The 24523-nt window shown below is 48.5% G+C and overlaps 1 protein-coding gene across 2 annotated transcripts; it reads left to right on the top strand.

The window, feature by feature from the left end:
• Window positions 1-24029, top strand: LOC105482869 (eukaryotic translation initiation factor 3 subunit C). 2 transcript variants are annotated; one of them, XM_011743283.2, is made up of 21 exons: window positions 1-96; window positions 235-365; window positions 2282-2347; window positions 2447-2636; window positions 2855-2980; window positions 3169-3223; window positions 3667-3776; window positions 4162-4289; window positions 9308-9467; window positions 9592-9695; window positions 10472-10613; window positions 10806-10931; window positions 11067-11160; window positions 13082-13272; window positions 13496-13720; window positions 20635-20998; window positions 23011-23170; window positions 23265-23330; window positions 23415-23502; window positions 23604-23766; window positions 23864-24029. In XM_011743283.2, exons 2-21 carry the CDS (start codon window positions 265-267, stop codon window positions 23944-23946), a joined length of 2742 nt encoding a protein of 913 aa, XP_011741585.1. In that variant the 5' UTR covers window positions 1-96; window positions 235-264; the 3' UTR covers window positions 23947-24029. The 2 variants fall into 2 exon arrangements, with proteins under 2 accessions (XP_011741585.1, XP_011741586.1); XM_011743284.3 differs by having other exon boundaries at window positions 49-151.
• The last annotated feature ends 494 nt before the right edge of the window (window positions 24030-24523 follow it).

Below are 24523 nucleotides of genomic sequence, written 5' to 3'. Positions count from 1 at the left end.
GTTCGTCGGCGCTTCCCGGAAGTGACGCGAGGACCCGCCTTCTCTCTCGGCGTTTCCGCTGTCACGGATCTGCGGCGTGACTCGCGAGCTCAGCTGGTTGGTATTCTTTGGGCCTCGTGCTTCGTGGTGGGAGACCCGGTTCGAGGTCCAGGTGGGGCCAGTGAGGGCTCGAGCGTCGGGAGGTGGTGGCCCGGGCCTCTTCGCGTGGCCGGTGACGCCTTGGCTCCCCCGCAGGTCCGGCCGTAGCACCTCCGCGCCGTCGCCATGTCGCGGTTTTTCACCACCGGTTCGGACAGCGAGTCCGAGTCGTCCCTGTCCGGGGAGGAGCTCGTCACCAAACCTGTCGGAGGCAACTATGGCAAACAGTGAGTTGCAGGGGCGATGCCCGTGACCATTCTGGGAGTGCGGGGTTAGGCGGGCTGTGGAAAGCAGTGTACATGGGAGGGGATGGAGGTGAGGGCGGGGAGAGCGGGTTCGGACAATGACCAGAGTTTGCGGGACCGGAGCGGTGTTGGAGAGACAGCCTTAGAGGACTGTGATAGCGGGAGGCCACCCACCAGGCACAAGGGATAGAATCACAGGGGTTTCCCACTGGCGAGAGCTGTTGCATCAGCTTCCTAACTGGCCTTAAGTCTACAGTCTCTATCTTTCTCCTCTCATCTTACCGCCGAGAAGTCCTTAGTGACTTCTCACTGCTCACAGAAGGAAACGCAAAATGCTTGATTGGTGTCTGGGAGGCCCCTGATGTGACTCTGAAGTCTGGCCACCTGCTGTGTACGCAGGTGCTTAAACGTTTTACATGCTTGTTCACCTCTACGGAAATGCCCATCCCCCGATTCTGTACATTGTTTTTTTACCCTTTGAAACAATAGAATGGTTTTTCTTTTTCCCTTTTTTTTTTTTTTTTTTGAGGGGTCATAATTCACAGCCTCGACCTTCAGATCTCAAGCTATCCTCTCACCTCAGCCTCTCAAGTAGATGGAACTACAGGTGCACGCCATCGCGGCGGGCTAATTGTTTTTAATTTTTTGTAGAGAAGGGATCTCACTGTGTTGCTTAGGCTGGTTCTGAACTCCTGGGCTCAAGTGAACCTCCTGCCTGGCATTCTAAAGTGTTGGGATTACAGGCATGAGCCACTATGCCCCGCTGGAATGGTGTTTCTTAAACATCTGCCATATGCTTGTGCTACTGTTTTAAAAGTATGTATTGCATATGTATAGGCCAGTATGCATATGATTTCATGTCACTTCCACAGGTGGAAACCAATGTCATTTGCCATAAAATGCCAAATAATCCAGGCTGGGCAGGTGGCTCAAGCCTATAATCCCGGCACTTTGGGAGGCTGAGGTGGGCAGATTACTTGAGGTCAGGAGTTTGAGACCAGCCTGGCCAATAAGGTGAAACCCATCTCTACTAAAAATACAAAAATTAGCCGGGTGTAGTGGCACGTGCCTGTAACTCCAGCAACTGAGGAGGCTGAGGCAGGAGAATCACTTGAACCTGGGAGGCAGAGGTCACAGTGAGCCAAGATTGCGCCATTGCACTCCAGCCTGGGTGATAAAAGCAAAGCTCTGCCTCAAAAAAAAAAAAAAAACCCAAAATAACCCAAAAAATAACAAAAAGGAAAAAGAGGCAGGCAAGATGGTGCATGTGTGTAGTCCCAACTACTCTGGAGGCTGAGGTGGGAGGATCCCTTAAACTCAGGAGTTGGAGGCCGCCTAGGCAACATAGTGAGACCTTGTCTCTTAACAAAAAGAATAGAGATACTATTGCTGACTGTGAGCCTGTGGTCTCGTCTTACTATTGTAGGAAAATACTAGCAGTGGAGGTGTTAATGCCATTGAGACTTTCTCCTTGCTATTGGCCTCTCATACTTTGGGAAATGTTGCTAAGATCTAGTTTAGGTACCACCTCCCTGAAGCCTTTTTTGTTCATTATAGCTCAAGTATCATTTTTCACTACCTCTTTTTTTCAGTTCTTCTGTAGTGACTTATGTCTCTATGTCATTAGTTACACAGTAAATAAGCACCTTCATTTGTTGGTTTTTGAGAGGATAGTGGCTGTCATCTTTGTGTTTGCTACAACACTGAGTAAAAGGCCTTACTTAACGCACACTTAAAAGAGTGAGTTGTATATGAAGTGGCCCTGAGGAGGAGTCAAAAAGGTTATGAGTTGGTGTGGATGACCTGGATTACTCAGTTCACCTGCCCTGAGAAGGGAAATAGGGGTTTTTTGGAAAGAGTGGGAAAGGAGGTTAATGGTCTGTGTTCCTTCCAAACAGGCCATTGTTGCTGAGCGAGGATGAAGAAGATACCAAGAGAGTTGTCCGCAGTGCCAAGGACAAGAGGTGAAGTCATGGGGAGGCTGGGTGATGAGAGTCTCTGGGAGCAGTGGTGAGTTTTCCCTCAGTGGTCAGGTTCAATGTGATATTGGGCTCCCAACCCAGGTTTGAGGAGCTGACCAACCTTATCCGGACCATCCGTAATGCTATGAAGATTCGTGATGTCACCAAGTGCCTGGAAGAGTTTGAGCTCCTGGGAAAAGCATATGGGAAGGCCAAGAGCATTGTGGACAAAGAAGGTGTCCCCCGGTTCTATATCCGCATCCTGGCTGACCTAGAGGACTATCTTAATGAGGTGTGATGCCTATATTTATTACCACCGCTTATTCATGGTTTTGTACTTTTAGTGGTGGGATGTATAGGATCTTTTAAAAATAAGCTAACAGATGTAGTTAGTAAGCAGTACCAGTGGTGTACTGATAGCAAGACTCAAAAGTGGAGAAGCCTGGAGTTTAGGAAATGTTACTTAGTTTCAGATCACTGTTCTCTCTTTCTTTCCTCTTCTTCCTTTAGCTTTGGGAAGATAAGGAAGGGAAGAAGAAGATGAACAAGAACAATGCCAAGGCTCTGAGCACCTTGCGCCAGAAGATCCGAAAATACAACCGTGATTTTGAGTCCCATATCACAAGCTACAAGCAGGTGGGGAGGCTAGAGGCACACTTACTGAACTGGGAATGGTGACCCCATGACTGAGGCCCAAAGATGGAATTGTTAGTGGGAGGTGTGACTGGAGCGGGAAGCATGACAGAACTGTCTGGGGTGGAGGGGTGGGGTGGACTGATGGCTGGAGCGCATCCATGATTGTTCTCTCACTTCCCTCTGTCCAGAACCCCGAGCAGTCCGCAGATGAAGATGCTGAGAAAAACGAGGAAGATTCAGAAGGTGAGCAAAAGAACCTTTGTTGGAAATAGAAAGTCCAGAGTTAGCACTGCCCTTGGCCTGGTTTCTTGTTTGCCTTGCAGTCTGGCTTTTCAACATTCAAGATCTCTTTTTTTTTTTTTTTTGAGACGGAATCTTGCTCTGTTGTCCAGGTTGGAGTGCAGTGGAGCGATCTCGACTCACTGCAAGCTCTGTCTCCTGGGTTCATGCCATTCTCCTGCCTCAGCCTCCTGAGTAGCTGGGACTACAGGTGCCTGCCACCATGCCTGGCTAATTTTTTGTATTTTTTAGTAGAGATGGGGTTTCACCGTGTTAGCCAGGATGGTCTCGATCTCCTGGCCTCGTGATCCACCCTCCTCAGCCTCCCAAAGTGCTGGGATTACAGGCGTGAGCCACCACACCTGGCCAACATTCAGGATCTTTTTTTCTCCCTCCATTCCAACTAGGCTCTTCAGATGAGGATGAGGATGAGGACGGAGTCAGTGCTGCAACTTTCTTGAAGAAGAAATCAGAAGCTCCTTCTGGGGAGAGTCGCAAATTCCTCAAAAAGATGGATGTAAGAGCCAGGGTTAGATGGGTGATTTCCTGCCGGAGGTCATTCCTGAGTCCTTGGGGGAAAAAGATAAGACTCAAACCCCTAGGGTTGGAAGGGGTGAATTTTAGTGGAGTTGAGAACAGGCTTCCTCTTATATTAGAGCAGTGGGCAAACAGGGATCTGGGCCCAGCTCTGCTAGGGGAAGCTGTGTGTGTCCCTGCAGCCAAATTGCAGCATCACTCTGGGAGTTGATGGTCAGTTCCAGACCTTGATACCTTGATTCCATGAGTAGCCGCTCTTGTTCTACTCATGAAAATAAATCTCGAATATGCGTTAGTAAAGAGGGTAGAGACACTGGTCAATTTCCCTATCGTCTTCTTGCTGATCGTCTTTTTTTCCCTCTAAGGATGAAGATGAGGACTCAGAAGATTCTGAAGATGATGAGGACTGGGACACAGGTTCCACATCTTCTGATTCCGACTCAGAGGAGGAGGAAGGGAAACAAACCGCGCTGGCCTCAAGATTTCTTAAAAAGTAAGGAAAGTAGTGGGACCTAGGGTTATACTGGAACTGGTGAAAAGCCCTTAACTGTCTCAAAGGTTATTGATTCTTCCATGAGTCCTTTTAGGTTGGAGAAGCCAACTGTTAGCATTTTACAGTAGGATTAGAGAGTCAAGTATTTAGTTGGCTAAAGTCACAAAGCTAATGCATCCTAAAGATGAGAATTGAAGACTCCAGAGTCCAAATATTTACCCACAGCCTTACTTGCTATGTGTAGATTGGGTGCACATCTCACTTTGGCACCCGATAGCTGTGGGACATTGGACAAACTACTTAACCTGTCTAATCTTCAGTTTTCTCATCTGTAAAGTAAGGCAGGGAACCCTCCTTTCCAGAATAGCTGCAGGAATACAGGGAGGTGTAATGTAAGACAGTAGTTCATCTAGGACTGGTGCGTGGTGAGCCCTCAGTGTGCATTGCTACTGTGGTTACCCTTCCTGATAACTTCTTAGTACACATACAGCATACAGACTGCTGCAGGTGTTCATGACCTTTACTGGGACAGTCAGAACGGGGGAGGATCCCAGTGTGGATTCTGTCTCCCAGCCTTTAGCAGCTGTACAACATTGTGTCAGTTACTTGACCTTAAGTCTCAGTTTCTTCTTTTGAAATAAAAGTGATACCTCCTCCTTTGTGTCCCATGGGAGTGAAATCTGAAGCTCACTAAAAACAGCGTTTTTATTTATTTTTTCTTAGCCAGTTTGGGCAAACTACAGATAAGTAGTGCTCTTTTGATGCAGGGTCTCGCTCTTCCCAGGCTGGAGTGCAGAGATGCAATCTTGGCTCACTGCAGCCACAACCTCTTGGGCTCAGGTGATCTTGCCACCTCAGGCTCCTGGGTAGCTGGGACTACAGGTACACTCCAGGACACCTGGCTAATTCTTTGTGTTTTTAGTAGAGACGAGGTTTCACCATGTTCCCCACGCTGATCTCGATCTCCTAGGCTCAAGCAATCCTCCTGCCTCAGCCTCCCAAAGTGCTGGGGTTATAGGCATGAGCCACTGCACCCAGACAAATAGTACCCTTTTAATGGGAAGATTATTGCTCTTAAGGTTGCTTTCCTGCATTTAAATGTTGTGGTCATGCTGCTTTAGGGAGGTAGTGAGTTTCCAACCCTCTAGGAGCCTAGACAGGCTGAACAACTTACTTGGTGGGCATTTTGTTGAGAAGCTTTTTTTGGTCCAGTGCTTCAGGGAACACTGGTCAAGGTCTGGGCCACATTGTCTATCAGCCCCTTCTTGGAGGGTTTACAACCACCTCTGAAAAGTTCCATGAGAATAAACGTGCCTAACCTTGTTTTATTAACCGTCTTAAAAAGTTGCTTGATCATGAAACTCATTTTTTTAACCTGTTGACATCTTACAGAACTATCAGTGTTACTATTGGTTCAGATCTTTTATATCTACTGTACTTTGCGTTTTTGTCTTTGAATAATTGTGTATTGAAGTCTCCCATTGTATGAACTCTGGTGTGTGATGTGCACTGCACATGTGTGTTGCACAAATGCTCCTGTCTGAGGGAGCAAGTGGGACCTAAAATTAAACTTAAGATATCAAGGTCGCCGGGCGCGGTGGCTCAAGCCTGTAATCCCAGCACTTTGGGAGGCCGAGGCGGGTGGATCACAAGGTCAGGAGATCGAGACTATCCTGGCTAACATGGTGAAACCCGTCTCTACTAAAAATACAAAAAACTAGCCGGGCGTGGTGGCGGGCGCCTGTAGTCTCAGCTACTTGGGAGGCTGAGGCGGGAGAATGGCGTGAACCCGGGAGGCGGAGCTTGCAGTGAGCTGAGATCACGCCACTGCACTCCAGCCTGGGAGACACAGCGAGACTCCGTCTCAAAAAAAAAAAAAAAAAAAAAAGATATCAAGGTCAGGCGCGGTAGCTCACACCTGTGATCCCAGGACTTTGGGAGGCCGAGGCGGGCGGATCACGAGGTCAGGAGATTGACACCATCCTAGCTAACATGGTGAAACCCAATCTCTACTAAAAATACAAAAAATTAGCCAGACATGGTGGCGGGCACCTGTAGTCCCAGCTATTCGGGAAGCTGAGGTAGGAGAATCGCTTGAACCAGGAGGTGGAGGTTGCAGTGAGCCAAGATCGCACCACTGCACTCCAGCCTGGGTGACAGAGCGAGACTCTGTCACAAAAAAAAAAAACAAAAAAACCAAAAACAAAAAACAAAAGAAAAGGTAACTATAAGACTGTAAAGCTATACTTTTATAAATACAGACTCAAAAGTCCTCAACAACATAGTAGAAAACTATGCTTTTTGACATTCAGAGTTTGTGGCTTTGTAGTGTAGAAGAATAATTCACAGACACTATTTCTCTTGTATAACAAGGGAGACAAATTTTCAGATTAATTTCCAACTGAGCAAAAGCAGGATTTCTATAGGAGAAAGAGGAATAAGGAGAGAGAGCAAAACCACAGAACAGTGGATTCTGCTTGTCCGTTTTTCTGTGTAAACTCTGATATTAGCTCTCCTTGAGTATGCCACCCATGGTTGGTGGAAGTTCTAGAAAACATGATAGGCCCTCTGCCAGTAAGGGTTTTCAGCAACTCCAGATTCAGCCAGTCTAAATATACCCTTTCCCTCATCAGCATTTCTCGTCCTTCATCTTTTGTTCAAAACAAGCTTGTAAAGGAGTGGGTTTATTCTCATGAGCTTCAGCCTCTTTGATGTAGGATAAGGCCATCTGTTGTCTTATGGTGATCTGAAGGTTTTAGGGGGAAGTTCATCTATACCTGATGTCATGATTGACGTGTGAACTCTTTTTTTGAGATGGAGTCTTGCTGTGTCGCCTAGGCTGGAGTGCAGTGGCGCAGTCTTGGCTCACTGCAACCTCTGCCTGCCTGGTTCAAGCGATTCTCCTGCCTCAGCCTCCCAAGTAGCTGGGACTACAGGCGCCCACCACTGCGCCCGGCTAATTTTTTGTATTTTTAGTAGAGACGGGGTTTCGCCGTCTTAACCAGGATGGTCTTGATCTCCTGACCTCGTGATCACCTGCCTCAGCCTCCCAAAGTGCTGGGATTACAGGCATGAGCCACCGTGCCCAGCGACTTGTGAACTCTTACAGAGCTGCTTTCTACTTCTGAGAGTTACCTGATTCTGGAGGCGTTTTTTTGTTTTTGTTTTTTAAGTGAACCCCAGGATCTCTAGTGAGACCGAATGTCTGAGTTAGGATCCTAAGCCAGGGTATACATCTAGGGCTTTCCATCAGTAGTTGTGGTTGGGAAGGCATGGGAAAATGGTGTGGTCCCTTGCAGTGTAGTTAGGCCTGACTTCCGTTGGTGTCTCTCAATAATGACTTTTTAGTCTCTTAACTATGTATTAACTAGAGGAAATACTCATTTAGAAATGTCACTTGCATCTGTTGATTATATAGCTGAGGATATAAACATTTGTTATCTGATAATTTCCAACAAGATATGAATATACCAGAGTACAATCTGTCATGGGAGAGGTCAAGCCAAGTCTTAGGTCTTTCAGTTAGAATTTTGTACGATAGTACATTTCCGTTTTGAGGTGTGTATCATACTATCTTTAGTGCTAGGAGTAATACTTTAGGCCAAGGAAGATTAAATTCTTTTGAAGCATTAATTTTAAAAAATAGCTTTAGCTCTTCTGATCTCAGAGCTATAGAGATGGTTTAGACCAAGAGGTTTTAGTTTAATGAACATACTTTGCATATTTGCAAAGAATTTTACCTATAGAGTGAATCATCATCATTAGAGTGTGGTGCAGGGGAAAGATCCATAAGCTTTTGTTGTTGTTGTTTTTTAATAGAGACAGACTTTTTACCTTGTCGCCCAGGCTGGTCCTGAACTCCTGGGCTCAAGCAACACACCCACCTCGGCCTCCCAAAGTGCTGGGGTTACAGGCTTGAGCCACCGTGCCTGGCCAGTCCATACGCTTTTGTTGAGAGTTAGGGCATTGGTCTTCTGGCAAGGGAAGACTAATTTAACTGGTAAACTTATAGACTATTCCAAAAGCGTATTCAAACCTATTAAGCAGTGAAAATGAAATTTATTTTTAAATGTTCAAATGGTAAATTATGATAATTACATATGAGGTTTCAAAAATGTTGAGTGTTTCTGGAAAGATTTATTCTTCAGTATCTGTGCAAAGTTTGAAGTAATTTGTCTTTGCCATTTGGTTTGTATTTTGTTACATGAATACATATGAAAGTCTGGAGATGGTTTCAGGCAACATCCAGTAGCCTAAGACCATTTCAAGGTAGCTGGTGATCTTTTTCTGTTTTGTGGGGACCTTTTTTGTAGTGAACGTTCTTTTAAAATTCAGAATTTAGATTAATCAGTTGTCATAAGAAGAGAGGAGAGAAAGGGATGAAACAGTTTAGGAATAGTAAAAAAGAGAAATATTTTATACATTTGGGGAAACTGATTCATTTTTGGTGAATGATTAGTCAGTCTGGAGAAAGCAACTGGTATCAAAGAAAATAAGTTGTTTGTGGATTCTTTGGAAAACTGTAGGTGTTAGCTTTGGAGCAAAATGACAGGTTATTTCTTTTCTTTTCTCTTTTTTTTTTCCTGGAGACTGAGTCTCACTCTGTTGCCCAGGCTGAAGTGCTGTGACGTGATCATGGCTCACTGCAGCCTTCTCTGCCTCCCGGGTTCAAGCAATTCTCGTGCCTCAGTCTCCTAAGTTAGCTGGGACTACAGGCGTGCGCCACCATGCCCGGCTAATTTTTGTACTTTTGGTAGAAATGGGGTTCCACCATGTTGCCCAGGCTGGTCTTGGATTCCTGACGTCAAGTGATCAACCACGCCTAGCCGACAGGTTGTTTCTATTAATATGTCTACAATGGCCTGGTTAGTACTCTGTCTTACTAGAGATGGCTAGGTTATGGTTAACTGTGTCCTCTAGGTCATGAGCTGTTGGAGGAAAAGAGGAAGTTGAGGGGAGGAAGAAGCCTTAGAGGTGGGGAGGGCTGATCTGTCATCTTTTCCCATGTCTGCCGGCAGGGCACCTACCACAGATGAGGACAAGAAGGCAGCCGAGAAGAAACGGGAGGACAAAGCTAAGAAGAAGCATGACAGGAAATCCAAGCGCCTGGATGAGGAGGAGGAGGACAATGAAGGCGGGGAGTGGGAAAGGGTCCGGGGTGGAGTGCCCTTGGTTAAGGTGAGGGTTTCAGAGGTAAAATGAATTGGGGAACAGTTTGGGAGGGCATAAAGGTACCCTTGTGGGGAAAAGGCAAAAACAGGTTCCCGCTGGCATGCACGTGACGGGATATGTACTGATACAGGAGAAGCCAAAAATGTTTGCCAAGGGAACCGAGATCACCCACGCTGTTGTTATCAAGAAGTTGAATGAGATCCTACAGGCACGAGGAAAGAAGGGAACTGATCGGTAAGATTCGTGGGCCTGGGTGGTGGGATTGCATGGTGGCAGAGGGTGGAGGTTGGGGGAAGGGGTTGTTGGGAGGGTCTGTGTGTGGCTATAGTAGAGGAATGGTGTGCTTGGGACACCTCAGTCGGTTACCTGCTGTTTACCCTTCTTGTGACCTAAAACCAATCACTTAACCTTTTGGGTCTGTTTTCCCATCTATACAATGAGATAATGTTCTCCTTTTTTTTTTTTTTTTGGAGTCTTGTTCTGTTGCCCAGGCTGGAGTACAGTGGCACAATCTCGGCTCACTGCAGTCTTTGCCTTCTGGGTTCAGGCGATTCTCCTGCCTCAGCCTACTGAGTAGCTGGGATTACAGGCACCTGCCACCATCCCTGGCTAATTTTTGTACTTCTAGTAGAGACGGGGTTTCACCATGTTGACCAGGCTGGTCTCGAACTCCTGACTTCAAGTGATCCGCCTGCCTCGGCCTCCCAAAGTACTGGGATTACAGGCGTGAACCACCACTCCCAGCCCTTTTTTTTTCTTTTTTTTTTTTAAGATTAAAAAACTGAAAGAGTGTTTACCCTCTTTAGTTATTAGGTAACAGAGAATGGTGGTCGGTGTGAAGCATTTCACAGCATTCCAGGATGGTTGGGATTATTGCTGCTTCTGTTTGGAATTTATAAAGGAGAAGCAGGGATACGGGTGGTGAGGACGGGGTGTTATCTGAAGAGGGCATCTTGGGGGAGACTTTGTGATTTGTCTCTAAAGCCTCACCCAGCTCTCTGGCCCTCTAGTGCTGCCCAGATTGAGCTGCTGCAACTGCTGGTTCAGATTGCAGCAGAAAACAACCTGGGAGAGGGCGTCATTGTCAAGATCAAGTTCAATATCATTGCCTCTCTCTATGACTACAACCCTAACCTGGCAACCTACATGAAGGTGAGAGCAGTGAAGAGGAGCATCTCAGGGCATAGCTAGTGGGTCGGGGGAAGAGGGTACCTAGTGTCTTAAGACTCGGGCTACGGAGGCAGTCTTGGTGGTGGAAGGCCCCACGATTCCTGCTGAAGTGGGAGGCATCCGCTTACTCTACCTTCACTCCTCTGACTCTGCTGTGGTCTGAAATCTTGGCAGCCAGAGATGTGGGGGAAGTGCCTGGACTGCATCAATGAGCTTATGGACATCCTGTTTGCAAATCCCAACATTTTTGTTGGAGAGAATATTCTGGAAGAGAGTGAGAACCTGCACAACGCTGACCAGGTAAAGGGAGGAGTTGGCAGGATAACTGGAGGTGTGTGTTTTATGCTTTGGGAAGGCTCAGTGGGACCCTAGGGTTGAGGTTTGAGACTGAGATCTGGGCTAATTTGTTAACTCCTCCTTCGCCTTCCTTTTCAGCCACTGCGTGTCCGTGGCTGCATCCTAACTCTGGTAGAACGAATGGATGAAGAATTTACCAAAATAATGCAAAATACTGACCCTCACTCCCAAGGTGAGCCTGAGCAAGCGTGAGCTTTGCTGAGAGGAAAACTTCGGGGAATAATACTAGGTTTAGAGCTTTGTAAGGATTTTACAAAGTCAGAGTGCTTGAAAAGCCAGCCTTTCCTTACCCCAGCATTCGCATGGAAGGGCCTGATGAGATGCTGGCTCCCAGTCCCGTCGTTTCTGATTCCGTAGGTGTGGGTGGGGCCTGAGAACGTGCACCTGTAGCCTGCTCCCAGGTTGCTGGTCTCAGGGCTATACTTTGAGAACCTTTGGGGTAAGGCATCTGTTCACTTCTCTTGTTTAGCTTGGATGAGAGGCATTGGGGTGTGAAAGTGCAGCATAGTTTACTCAGTAAAAGTGTGAATGTGCCCATCAAGTCAAGGGTTTAGTGATTAACAAGGCAGCCAAAAGCTTACCTTTTGTGCTGGATGGAGAAAGGCAGTTTGACAAATAATAATAGTAAGATATGGCCGGGCGCGGTGGCTCATGTCTGTAAACCCAGCTCTTTGGGAGGCCGAAGCAGCCGGATCACGAGGTCGAGATCGAGACCATCCTGGCTAACATGGTGAAACTCCATCTGTACTAAAAATACAAAAAAAAAAAAAAAAAAAAAAATAGCCGGGCGTGGTGGCAGGCGCCTGTAGTCCCAGCTACTTGGGAGGCTGAGGCAGGAGAATGGCGTGAACCTGGGAGGCGGAACTTGCAGTGAGATGAGATCACGCCACTGCACTCCAGCCTGGGTGACAGAGCAAGACTCCATATCAAAAATATATATATAGAGAGAGAGAGAGTAAGATATTAAACAAGATAATTCTGGGCCGGGTGCAGTGGCTCACACCTGTAATCTTAGCACTTTGGGAGGCTGAGGCAGTTGGATCACCTGAGGTCAGGAGTTTGAGACCAGCCTGGCCAACATGGTGAAACCCTGGCTCTACTCAAAATACAAAAATTAGCCAGGAGCCTGTAAATCCCAGCTATGTGGGAGGCTGAGGCAGCAGAATCCCTTGAACCCAGTGGGGCAGAGGTTGCAATAAGCGGAGATTGCACCACTGCACTCCAGCCTGGGTGAAAGAGTAAAACTCCATCTCAAAAAATATTAATAATAATTCTAGATGATGTAAAGTATGAGTTCGGAGTTAAAATAGGGCCCTGTGGTAAAAAGTGACTGGAGGGGTGGCTGCTGTAGCTAGCAGCTGGAGAAAACACCCTTAAGTAGGGGCCACCAGAGGTGAGATCCAACAAGGAGGAGTTAGGGGAAGAATCAGCTGAAGACAGTGCCTGACAGGAGGAGCAGAGAGCGAGCCTGATGTTCCAGGAGTAAAAAGGCCAGTGTGACTCCACAGGAAGGCAGAGGGAGAATCGTGGGACACCAGGCAAGGGCCAGGCTTTGTAGACCCTTTTATTTATTTTATTTTTTTTTTTTTTTGAGACGGAGTCTCGCTGTGTCTCCCAGGCTGGAGTGCAGTGGCGTGATCTCGGCTCACTGCAAGCTCCGCCTCCCGGGTTCACGCCATTCTCCCGCCTTAGCCTCCCAAGTAGCTGAGACTACAGGCGCCCGCCACCACGCCCGGCTAGTTTTTTGTATTTTTAGTAGAGACGGGGTTTCACCATGTTAGCCAGGATAGTCTCGATCTCCTGACCTCGTGATCCACCCTCCTCGGCCTCCCAAAGTGCTGGGATTACAGGCTTGAGCCACCGCGCCCGGCCCTGTAGACCCTTATTGGCAGAGGTTGGCAGTTGGGATTTTTTTCCGAAGCTGTGGGACGGGAAGGTTCTGTGTCCTGGGAGTGGGGGATGGCCTTTCCGGGGCACATTGACTAGACTTTCCTGATGGGTGCAGAAGATGGATGGGTTGACTGGAATGACTGGGGACAGATGGGAAAGCCTGGATGCCCAATTGAGACAAGGATGGGTGCTCTCCCTGCCAGAGTATGTGGAGCATTTGAAGGATGAAGCCCAGGTGTGTGCCATCATCGAGCGCGTGCAGCGCTACCTGGAGGAGAAGGGCACTACCGAGGAGGTCTGCCGCATCTACCTGCTGCGCATCCTGCACACCTACTACAAGTTTGATTACAAGGCCCATCAGCGGCAGCTGACTCCGCCCGAGGGCTCCTCAAAGGTGAGCGCGTGGCAGTCATGGCAGAGGGGAACGGGTGTGTCCGCCTGCCCTCCGCTTCTGTGAGAACTTGACGGCAAATCTTACTCTCTAGACTTCCCCAGGTGGAGCAGGGAGGGAAACTGACATATTAGAAAGAGACTGGATAGAGTCTCATCTTTGGTTGCTAGAACCTGTGCCTTTTAAAGCTGGATCTCCTTTGCAAATAACCTCCCTTCCTCCCCAGTCTGAGCAAGACCAGGCAGAAAATGAGGGCGAGGACTCGGCCGTGTTGATGGAGAGACTGTGCAAGTACATCTACGCCAAAGACCGCACAGACCGGATCCGCACATGCGCCATCCTCTGCCACATCTACCACCACGCTCTGCACTCCCGCTGGTACCAGGCCCGCGACCTCATGCTTATGAGCCACCTGCAGGACAACATTCAGCACGCAGACCCGCCAGTGCAGGTAGGATGGGGACGCCTTGGAGGTGAAGGAGATGCCAGGCCCCTGGCCTCTTGGCAAACTGGCTTAACCAGAACGGCCACCTGTGTGACTGGTGCAAATTTAAGTAGACACTTGGTCTTTCCCACATGCCAGCATCCTGCAGTCCTCCTGCATGTAAACACATAATTTCTTGTCTACAAAAAAAAAATTAGCCGGGCTTGGTAGCACTGGAGCCCAAGAGGCAGAGGTTCCAGTGAGCCCAGACTGCCACTGCACTCCAGCCTGGGTAATAGAGCAAGACTCTATGTCAAAAAAAAGCAAAAACAAAAACAAAAACAAAAGCTGTGTGTGGAAGTGTAGCTCCTGTAAAAGTGTATTCAAGGCAACTAGGAAATGTTTATGTGTAGAGCACCTGGTGAACCTGTCTGGGGGTAATGCTGGTTTTTAAACAGCCCTCCTGTTTGTGTTTTTTTTTTTTTTTTTTTTTTGAGACGGAGTCTCGCTGTGTCGCCCAGGCTGGAGTGCAGTGGCCGGATCTCAGCTCACTGCAAGCTCTGCCTCCCGGGTTTTTACGCCATTCTCCTGCCTCAGCCTCCCGAGTAGCCGGGACTACAGGCGCCCGCCACCTCGCCCGGCTAGTTTTTTGTATTTTTTAGTAGAGACGGGGTTTCACCGTGTTAGCCAGGATGGTCTCGAACTCCTGACCTCGTGATCCGCCCATCTTGGCCTCCCAAAGTGCTGGGATTACAGGCTTGAGCCACCGCGCCCGGCCTCCTGTTTGTGTTTTTATTGCACGGTATGAACATATCACTGTATCTGTTTTCCTCTTGGTGGACACCCAGTTTATTTCCAGTTTTTGGCTCTGATGTAGGAAGCTGCTGCAGGTTGGCAGTTGGGATTTTTTTTCAAAGCTGTGGGACGGGAAGGTTCTGGGTCCTGGGAGTGGGGGATGGCCTTTCCGGGGCACACTGACTAGACTTTTCTGATGGGTGCAGAAGAGGGATGGGTTGACTGGAATGACTGGGGACAGATGGGAAAGCCTGGCTGTAAGAAACTCAAAAGTGGTTATAGCATTTTACTCTCCTGCTAGTGTTTGGGAGTTCCTTGTCAATTTTTGGTGATGTTGGTCTTTTTTTTTTTTTTTTTTTTTTTTTTTGAGAGGGAGTTTAGCTCTGTCGCCAAGGCTGGAGTGCAGTGGGGCCATCTCAGCTCACTGCAACCGCCATCTCCCAGGATCAAGCGATTCTCCTGCCTCAGCCTTCTGAGTAGCTGGGATTACAGGCGCCCGCCACCACGTCTGGCTAATTTTCGTAATTTAGTAGAGTTGGGGTTTCACCACATTGGCCAGGCTGGTCTCAAATTCCTGACCTCAAGTGATCTGCCTGCCTCAGCCTCCCAAAGTGCTGAGATTACAGGAGTGAACCATCGTGCCGGCAGTGGTATTGGGTCTTTTAAACTTGTTTTTGTTTTTTGAGGCAGGGTCTTGCACTGTCACCTAGGCTGAGTGTAGTGGCATGATCATGGCCCACAGTAGCCTTAAATTCCCAGGTTCAAGTGATCCTCCTACCTCAGCCTCCATAGTACTGAGGCTACAGGCATGTGCCACCATACCTGCTAACTTTTTATTTTTTGTAGAGACAGAGTCTCACTACGTTGCCCAGGCTGGTCTCAAAGATATTTTAGTTTGTGTGTTTGTGTGTGTATATGTGTATGTTTTTGTTTGTTTTGAGACAGGCTCGCTCTGTTGCCCAGGCTGGAGTGCAGTGGTACAATCTTGGCTCACTCCACCCTCTGTCTCCCAGATTCAAGCCATTCTCCTGCCTCACCATTCCGTGTAGCTGAGATTACAGGCATGTGCCACCACACCAGGCTAATTTTTGTATATTTAATAGAGAGAAGATTTTACCATGTTGGCCAGGCTGGTCTTGAACCTCAGGTGACCCACCCACCTCAGCCTCCCAAAGGGCTGGGATTACAGGCGTGAGCCACTGCACCCGTCTACTCAAAGGTCTTTTAAATTTTAGTTGGTTGTCTAATGGTATCTCATTGTAGTGTTAGTTTGCATTTGCCTGGTGACTATTGATATTGGCTACTTTTTTACTTTTTTATGTTTATTGGCCATTTATGTTTATTGGCCATTTATCTTTTGTGAAATATCTGGTCAGTTCTTGCCCATTTAAAACAATTGGATTGTTTACTTTATTGAGTTATAGGAGTGCTTTATCTATCTTGGATAACTAGTCCTGAGACAGATTTTTTTTTTTTTTTTTTTTTTTTTTTTGAGACAGTCTCACTGTGTTGCCCAGGCTGGAGTGCAGTGGCGCAATCTGGGCTCACTGCAATGTCCACCTCCTAGGTTCAAGCAATTCTCCTGCCTCAGCCTCCCAAGTAGCTGCGATTGCAGGCGTGTGCCCCCACACCCAGCTAATTTTTGTATATTTAATAGAGGCGAGGTTTCACCATGTTGGCCAGGATGGTCTGGAACCCCTGACCTCAGATATGTTTTGAAAATATTTCTTCCAGTCTGGTTTGCTTATTCGTTTTCTTAACCATACCTTTGGATGAAATCTGATGTATCCGTTTTTTGTTTTGTTTTGTTTTGTTTTGTTTTTTTGAGACAGAGTCTCGCTCTGTCACCAGGCTGGAGTGCAGTGGCGTGATCTTGACTCACTACAACCTCTGCTTCCCGGGTTCAGGTGATTCTCCTGCCTCAGCCTCCCGAGTAGCTGGGACTACAGGCACGTACCACCATGTCCAGCTAATTTTTTAAATTTTTTAGTAGAGACGGGGTTTCACCATGTTGGCCAGGATGGTCTCAATGTCTTGACCTCATGATCCGCCCGCCTCACCCTCCCAAAGTGCTGGGATTACAGGCGTGAGCCACCGCACCCGGCCCAGTTTTTTCTTTTATAGTAATTATTTTCTGGATCCTGTCTAAAAAACCTTTGCCTACTTGAAATTCATGAGGATTTTTTGAATTTCTTTTTTTTTTTTTTTTTTTTTTTTCATAAGTCCCTATCGGTTTTAGCTTTTACATTGAGTCTTATAGTTGGTCTTGGTTTGATTTTTGCATCTGGTGTGGTTGGGATCAGGGTTTCTTTTTCCTCCATATGGATACCTAGTTGTTCTAGCATCATTTGTAGAAAAGACTTCCTTTCCCCTATTGTATTGCTTTGGTGTCTTTGTGGAAAATAATGTGAAAAACCACATCACCTATAAGAGTAGGTGTTTTTCAGGTCATTCCCTTCTGTCCCATTCATTTTTCTTTTTGTCTGTCCTTAAGCAAGTCCCATATTAATTGCTGTGCAACATAGCAAAACCCTGTCTCTACAAAAAAATACAGAAATTAGCCAGGCATAGTGGTGCACGCCTGTAGTCCCACCTACTCAGGAGGCTGAGGTAGGAGGATTGCTTGAGCTCAGGACGTCAAGGTTGCAGGAGCCATGATCACGCCACTGCACTCCAGCCTGGGCAACAGAGAAAGACTGTCTCAAAGAAGAAAGAAATACGCGGTTACTTCTTCATTCTATTCATATAATGAATAACTATGAGTTCATTATTGTGTGTTTTTTGTTTTTTGAAAAAGGGTGTCACTCTGTCGCCCAGGCTGGAGTGCAGTGGCGCAATCTCGGCTCACTGCAACCTCCGCCTCCCTGGCTCAAGCAATTCTCCTGCCTCAGCCTCTCAAGTAGCTGGGATTACAGGTGTGCACACCACCACCCAGCTAACTTTTGTTTTTTTAGTAGAGACCGGGTTTCACCATGTTGGGCAGGCTGCTCTCGAACTCCTGACCCCATGATCCACCTGCCTTCACCTCCCAAAGTGCTGGGATTACAGGCATGAGCCACCATGCCCAGCCGAGTTCATTACGTTTTTATACTAACATTTTATTCCTGAGGTATATCCAGTTTGGTCATGTATATTGTTTCTTTTATATTATATATTGCTGGATTCTGTTTGCTAACATATTTAAGGCTTTTTGCATGTAAGCTTATGACTGGCATTGATCTCCACATTTTTGTTGTTGTTATGAATACACTTAGCCTTTTCCCCCAAGATTTGTACTACTTACCGTCTCTCCTGTCTTAATTAGTGCCAAGTCCCTCTTCCCAGTTGCTTAGACCGGAAACCTTGGGGTTATTCTTGTTTCGAACCTTTCTCTCATATACTGCATCTGATTCCCCAGCCGTTCCTGTTCACAGTCCATTATCAGAACACTTCCTGTCACTTCTACTTGTACCCTCTGCTCTAAGCCACCATCATCTGATTTCTCTCTGATTCTGCCTTTGTGTCTCTTCAGTCCCTTTGTTCTGTTCATAATACAGATTAACCTGTTCAGTTATGTCAGATCATATCACCTGTTTGCTCAAAACCTTCCCATGGTTTCCTGTCTTTTTTTTTTGTTTGTTTTTGAGATGGAGTCTCGCTCTGTCGCCCAGGCTGGAGGGCAGTGGCACGATCTGGGCTCACTGCAAGCTCCGCCTCCCGGGTTCACGCCATTCTCCTGCCTCAGCCTCCCGAGTAGCTGGGACTACAGGCGCCCGCCACCTCGCCCGGCTAGTTTTTTGTATTTTTTTTAGTAGAGACGGGGTTTCACCGTGTTAGCCAGGATGGTCTCGATCCCTTGACCTCGTGATCCGCCCGTCTCGGCCTCCCAAAGTGCTGGGATTACAGGCTTGAGCCACCACGCCTGGCCCAGTTTCCTGTCTTAAAACTCATAAAATGGGCCGGGTGCGGTGGCTCACGCCTGTAATCCCAGCACTTTGGGAGGCCGAGGAGGGCAGATCACGAGGTCAAGAGATCGAGACCATCCTGGCTAACATGGTGAAACCCCGTCTCTACTAAAAATACAAAAAATTAGCTGGGCGTGGTGGCGGGCGCTTGTAGTCCCAGCTACTCCGGAGGCTGAGGCAGGAGAATGACGTGAACCCGGGAGGTGGAGATTGCAGTGAGCCGAGATCGCGCCACTGCACTCCAGCCTGAGCGACTGAGCCAGACTCCATCTCAAAAAAAAAAAAAAAAAAACAACACTCATAAAATGACTGGTGCTGGTCGGGAGCGGTGGCTCAAGCCTGTAATCCCAGCACTTTGGGGGGCCGAGGCGGGTGGATCACGAGGTCAGGAGATCGAGACCATCCTGGCTAACACGGTGAAACCCCGTCTCTACTAAAAATACAAAAAACGAGCCAGGTGTGGTGGCGGGCGCCTGTAGTCCCAGCTACTCGGAGGCTGAGGCGGGAGAATGGCATGAACCCGGGAGGCCGAGCTTGCAGTGAGCCGAGATTGCGCCACTGCACTCCAGCCTGGGAGACACAGCGAGACTCCGTCAGAAAAAAAAAATGACTGGTGCTTGCCCATCCCCCAGCTTGTGGTGGTGGTGTCTTTTCCCAGCCCTAGCTGTGTCACGCCCCTTGTGTCTTTTTTTTTTTTTTTTTTTTTTTTTTTTTTTGAGACGGAGTCTTGCTGTGTCACCCAGGCTGGAGTGCAATGGCCAGATCTTGGCTCACTGCAAGCTCCGCCTCCCGGGTTCACGCCATTCTCCTGCCTCAGCCTCCCGAGTAGCTGGGACTACAGGCGCCCGCCACCTCGCCCGGCTAGTTTTTTTTTTTTTTTGTATTTTTTAGTAGAGACGGGGTTTCACCGTGTTAGCCAGGATGGTCTCGATCTCCTGACCTCGTTATCCGCCCGTCTCGGCCTCCCAAAGTGCTGGGATTACAGGCTTGAGCCACCGCGCCCAGCTGTCTTTTTTTTTTTTTTTTTTTTTTTTTTTTGAGACGGAGTCTCGCTCTGCCGCCCAGGCTGGAGTGCAGTGGCCGGATCTCAGCTCACTGCAAGCTCCGCCTCCCGGGTTTACGCCATTCTCCTGCCTCAGCCTCCCGAGTAGCTGGGACTACAGGCGTCCGCCACCGCGCCCGGCTAGTTTTTTGTATTTTTTTAGTAGAGACGGGGTTTCACCGTGTTAGCCAGGATGGTCTCGATCTCCTGACCTCGTGATCCGCCCGTCTCGGCCTCCCAAAGTGCTGGGACTACAGGCTTGAGCCACCGCGCCCGGCCCTTTTTTTTTTTTTTTTTGAGGCGGAGTCTCGCTCTGTCTCCCAGGTTGGAGTGCAGTGGCGCAATCTCAACTCACTGCAAGCTCTGCCTCCCGGGTTCACGCCATTCTTCTGCCTCAGCCTCCCAAGCAGCTGGGACTACAGTCACCTACCACCATGCCCGGCTAATTTTTTGTATTTTTAGTAGAGATGGGGTTTCACCATGTTAGCTAGGATGGTCTCGATCTCTTGACCTCGTGATCCGCCTGCCTCGGCCTCCCAAAGTGCTGGGATTACAGCCTCCGTGCCCAGCCCCCTTGTTTCTTGAATATACCTGGCCCGGTTCTTCCACAGGATCACTGCGTTTACTTTTCCTTTTTATAGGATATTCTTTCCCCAGATGCCTGCATGACTTGCTCTCTCTTTAGGTCTTTATTCAAACATTCTTTCCCAATGAGGCCTTCTGTAGTTATGTGAACGTTTGAGCCTCACCGCACAGACTCCCTTCCTGGCTCCATTCTCTGCTTTATTTTTCTTCTCAGCGTGAGTCACCGCCTCGTAGTGCAGCTCTCGTGCCCCCCACACCCTACCCCTAGACATAACCTCCATGCAGGGTAGGGACTTGTCTATTTTGTTCTCCCTCCTAGCCTGTTGCTCAGCACATAGTAGGCACTTAAAGTAGATTCGTTTAGTTTTGTTTTGGTTTTTTATCTTTAGCCATGGAGTGTCTCCATGTTACTCAGGCCCATCTTAAACCCCTGTGCTCAAGTGATCCTCCCACCTTAGCCTCCCAAAGTGCTGGGATTACAGGCGTGAGCCACCGTGCCCGGCTTAGTTATGAAATAAATGAAGACTTGTCTTGCAGCTGTCACCTCTGAGTGCATTATTACCCTTTGCCCCCAGATCCTTTACAACCGCACCATGGTGCAGCTGGGCATCTGTGCCTTCCGCCAAGGCCTGACCAAGGACGCACACAATGCCCTGCTGGACATCCAGTCAAGTGGCCGAGCCAAGGAGCTTCTGGGCCAGGGCCTGCTGCTGCGCAGCCTGCAGGAGCGCAACCAGGAGCAGGAGAAGGTGGAGCGGCGCCGGCAGGTCCCCTTCCACCTGCACATCAACCTGGAGCTGCTGGAGTGTGTCTACCTGGTGTCTGCCATGCTCCTGGAGATTCCCTACATGGCTGCCCATGAGAGCGATGCCCGCCGACGCATGATCAGCAAGCAGTTCCACCACCAGTTGCGCGTGGGCGAGCGACAGCCCCTGCTGGGTGAGTGTGGAGCTCCAGGGTTCAGCAGACTGCCTCACTCCCTGATTACACATGAGGATTAAGAGAAGTGAAGAGAGTAACTCTCCCACCACTCAACTCTGTCTGATTTAATGACACTTCCTCTGCCTGGTACTGTCCTAAGTGTTTTACAAATAATTATTTAATCTGCATTAGTAATAACCCTATGCTGTAGGTACTAGTAATACCCTGTTTCCCAGTGGAGAAACTGAGGCACAGAGAAGTTAAGTGACTCGCCCGAGTTTAACACAGCTCATGTGTACCTCTGACCTTTCCCTTTTCTTCCCTTCATGTATATTACATTCCAGCCAAACCAACTGTCATAGAGCCTTATTGTTCAAGAAGCTAACATTGATTCCTTTGGCCCCTTTTGAAAGATAGATCTTGCAGGGTTGCAGTGAGTGGTGACTCACTGGAAAGGAATTGAGCTGCGCCCTTCCTGTGACGTTGGCCCACAGGAGGGCTTGACGAGTGAGCCCAGCCCAGTGTCCACAGCCACATCCCCCTACAGATTTGTCCTCCCCTGGTCATGTATATGTTTGGGCTAAAGGGTAGGTTTCCTTAGGTACATTTTTGTTTGGCTTACGTAGTGAGACTTACTTTGTGCGGAAATTTCCCATGAGAATCGGAATTTTCATGTCTTAGAATATTGGCAGTCTGTCACTCCTGGCCCTCCCTTCCTGCAGAGCTAGCCTTGGCTGGAGCTGAAGTAGCAGAGATGGGAAAGGGCTATCTGCTTCTCCACAGTCCCTGCCTCTTAACTTCTCCCTACAGTAGTTCCAAAAGCCAGTTTGCATCAGCTCTGCACTGTTGTTTGGCTTGTAGAGAAATATTCTTTGAGCCTCTAAACTTGCCTTTTTTTTTTTTTTTTTTTTTTTTTTTGAGACAGAGCCTCACTGTCGCCCAGGCTGGAGTGCAGTGGCGCAATCTCGGCTCACTGCAACCTCTGCCTCCCAGGTTCAAGTGATTCTGCTGCCTCAGCCTCTCAAATAGCTGAGACTACAGGCGCCCACCACCACGTCTGGCTAATTTTTTGTATTTTTAGTAGAGATGGGGTTTCCTCTTGTTGGCCAGGCTGGTCTTGAATTCCTGAGCTCAGGTGACCCGCCCACCTCAGCTTCCCAAAGTACTGAGATTACAGGCATGAGCCACTGCGCCCGGACCAACCTTGCCTTTTGCAAGTGTTAATATGGTTAAAATGGAAGTTCATCCAGGAGGGCTGTGTGCCTTTCCTTACACTTAGCCCTGCTCCTGTGGTTCTATTTGCACCTGATCCCTGTTCGCATTGAGCTTGCTGTGCTTGCTCCGGAGTCTGCGTGTTCGTGCTTCTCTGTCTGCCACCCATTTCTAGCCTTAGAACTTTTGCACTTTGTCTACCCTGAATTCCAGTTACTACGGTGTACCATGTCTTACCGTCCTGGCTTGTCTTAGGATTGTATTTGGGGGCCTGAGTTCATAATTAATACATAAAACCTGTGATTTTAGAGATAATTTTGACCGGGGCTAAGTTTTTTAAGGAAAAAAAGTAAGCTGCTTGGAAGAATAATAAGCTGGCAACAGTGTAATTGATGCATGGGCATGGCACCATTCATGAAGGTGATGTGGGTGAGGAAGGATTGGTAAATTCCATTCCAGTTGAGCTGGCAGAGGTGGTTTTGTTTTGTTTTGTTTTTTGTTTTGTTTTGTTTTGTTTGAGACGGGGTCTCGCTCTGTAGCCCAGGAAGATGTACATGAGAACACACGCACAATTTGTCAACATTTTCGAGGTGTTCAGCAGTCCCCTGAAGTGTGTCTATGGACTGATTGAGTTCAAACCTAAGTACATTTGTGCAGATGGAGTGGTTTGGGCGACTGCATGGCTCTTTGGTAGAGAGACGGGGAGAGTCTCTAGTATGGTTTGCTCCTCCAGCCTCTGTTCCCCCTTAAAGAGTGCTAATGGGGCAGGAGTCCTGGTCCCAAGTTCCCTAGGCTCTGCCTCATTCCCACCCTTTCAGGTCCCCCTGAGTCCATGCGGGAACATGTGGTCGCTGCCTCCAAGGCCATGAAGATGGGTGACTGGAAGACCTGTCACAGTTTTATCATCAATGAGAAGATGAATGGGAAAGTGTGGGACCTTTTCCCCGAGGCTGACAAAGTCCGCACCATGCTGGTTAGGTGAGCAGACAGGCCGTGATGGGTTGGGGAAGAAGAGACTGGTTGGTCCCCTTGCCTGAGGCCCCGTTGTCCCTTCTCTCCCCCCTTCCCACAGGAAGATCCAGGAAGAGTCACTGAGGACCTACCTCTTCACCTACAGCAGTGTCTACGACTCCATCAGGTAGGCTGGGCCTTGGGGACACAGAAGGGCCCCAGCCTTGTGAGCAAGGGTCCTGACTGCCCCTGTCCTCTCCTTTCTCCCCAGCATGGAGACCCTGTCAGACATGTTTGAGCTGGATCTGCCCACTGTGCACTCCATCATCAGCAAAATGATCATTAATGAGGAGCTGATGGTAGGGGCCGGGGTGGGAAGCCGGCAGGTGGAGCCATGGAGGGATTGGAGCGGAGGGGCCTGATCTGTATCGTGTCCCCTCCTCTGCCTCGCGCCTGTCAGGCCTCCCTGGACCAGCCAACGCAGACAGTGGTGATGCACCGCACCGAGCCCACTGCCCAGCAGAACCTGGCCCTGCAGCTGGCCGAGAAGCTGGGCAGCCTGGTGGAGAACAATGAGCGAGTGTTTGACCACAAACAAGGCACCTACGGGGGCTACTTCCGAGGTGAGTGCTTCCGGCTCCTCTCCTCGCCCGGCTTCTGGTACCCTCACAACCTCTCCCCTGGCACTCCCTCCACATCCTTCCCATCTCTCTCCTGCAGACCAGAAAGACGGCTACCGCAAAAACGAGGGCTACATGCGCCGCGGTGGCTACCGCCAGCAGCCATCTCAAACGGCCTACTGAGCTCTCCACTCTGTCTCACGCCTAGACTATCTAACCTTGAAGTCCTAAGCCACACCCCAGGCATTAAAAGTCTATTTAAAGTTGTTATGGTTGATTGCTTGTTGCCACAAAGGTGTGTTGAGTCCATTCATTTGCTGATTATATTTCTGAGCTTCTACCCACATGACAGACACGAGGCTCGGATGCAGAGGTGAATTGAACACATTCCTGACCTTGAAGAGCTTGTTGCTTTTTGACATTTAACAGAAAATTGTAATAACATAAGTTACAATGGGTGTTTTAAAAGGCCAGGTGCAGTGGCTCATGCCTGTAATCCCAGCACTTTGGGAGGCCACAGCTGGTGGATCACGTAAGGTGAGGAGTTCCAGACCAGCCTGGCCAACATAGTGAAACCCCCTCTCTACTAAAAATACAAAAATTAGCTGGGCGTGGAGGCACATGCCTGTAGTCCCAGCCACTTGGGAGGCTGAGGCAGGAGAATCGCTTGAACCTGGAAGGTGGAGGTTTTGCAGTGAGCCAAGATCACGCCACTGCGCTCCAACCTGGGCAACAGAGCAAGACACTGTCTCAAAAAAAA

Source organism: Macaca nemestrina, chromosome 18 (genome assembly GCF_043159975.1).
Source record: "Macaca nemestrina isolate mMacNem1 chromosome 18, mMacNem.hap1, whole genome shotgun sequence".
In the NCBI taxonomy this organism is placed as follows: domain Eukaryota; kingdom Metazoa; phylum Chordata; class Mammalia; order Primates; family Cercopithecidae; genus Macaca; species Macaca nemestrina.
This window is presented reverse-complemented; position numbering and strand designations above follow the sequence as displayed.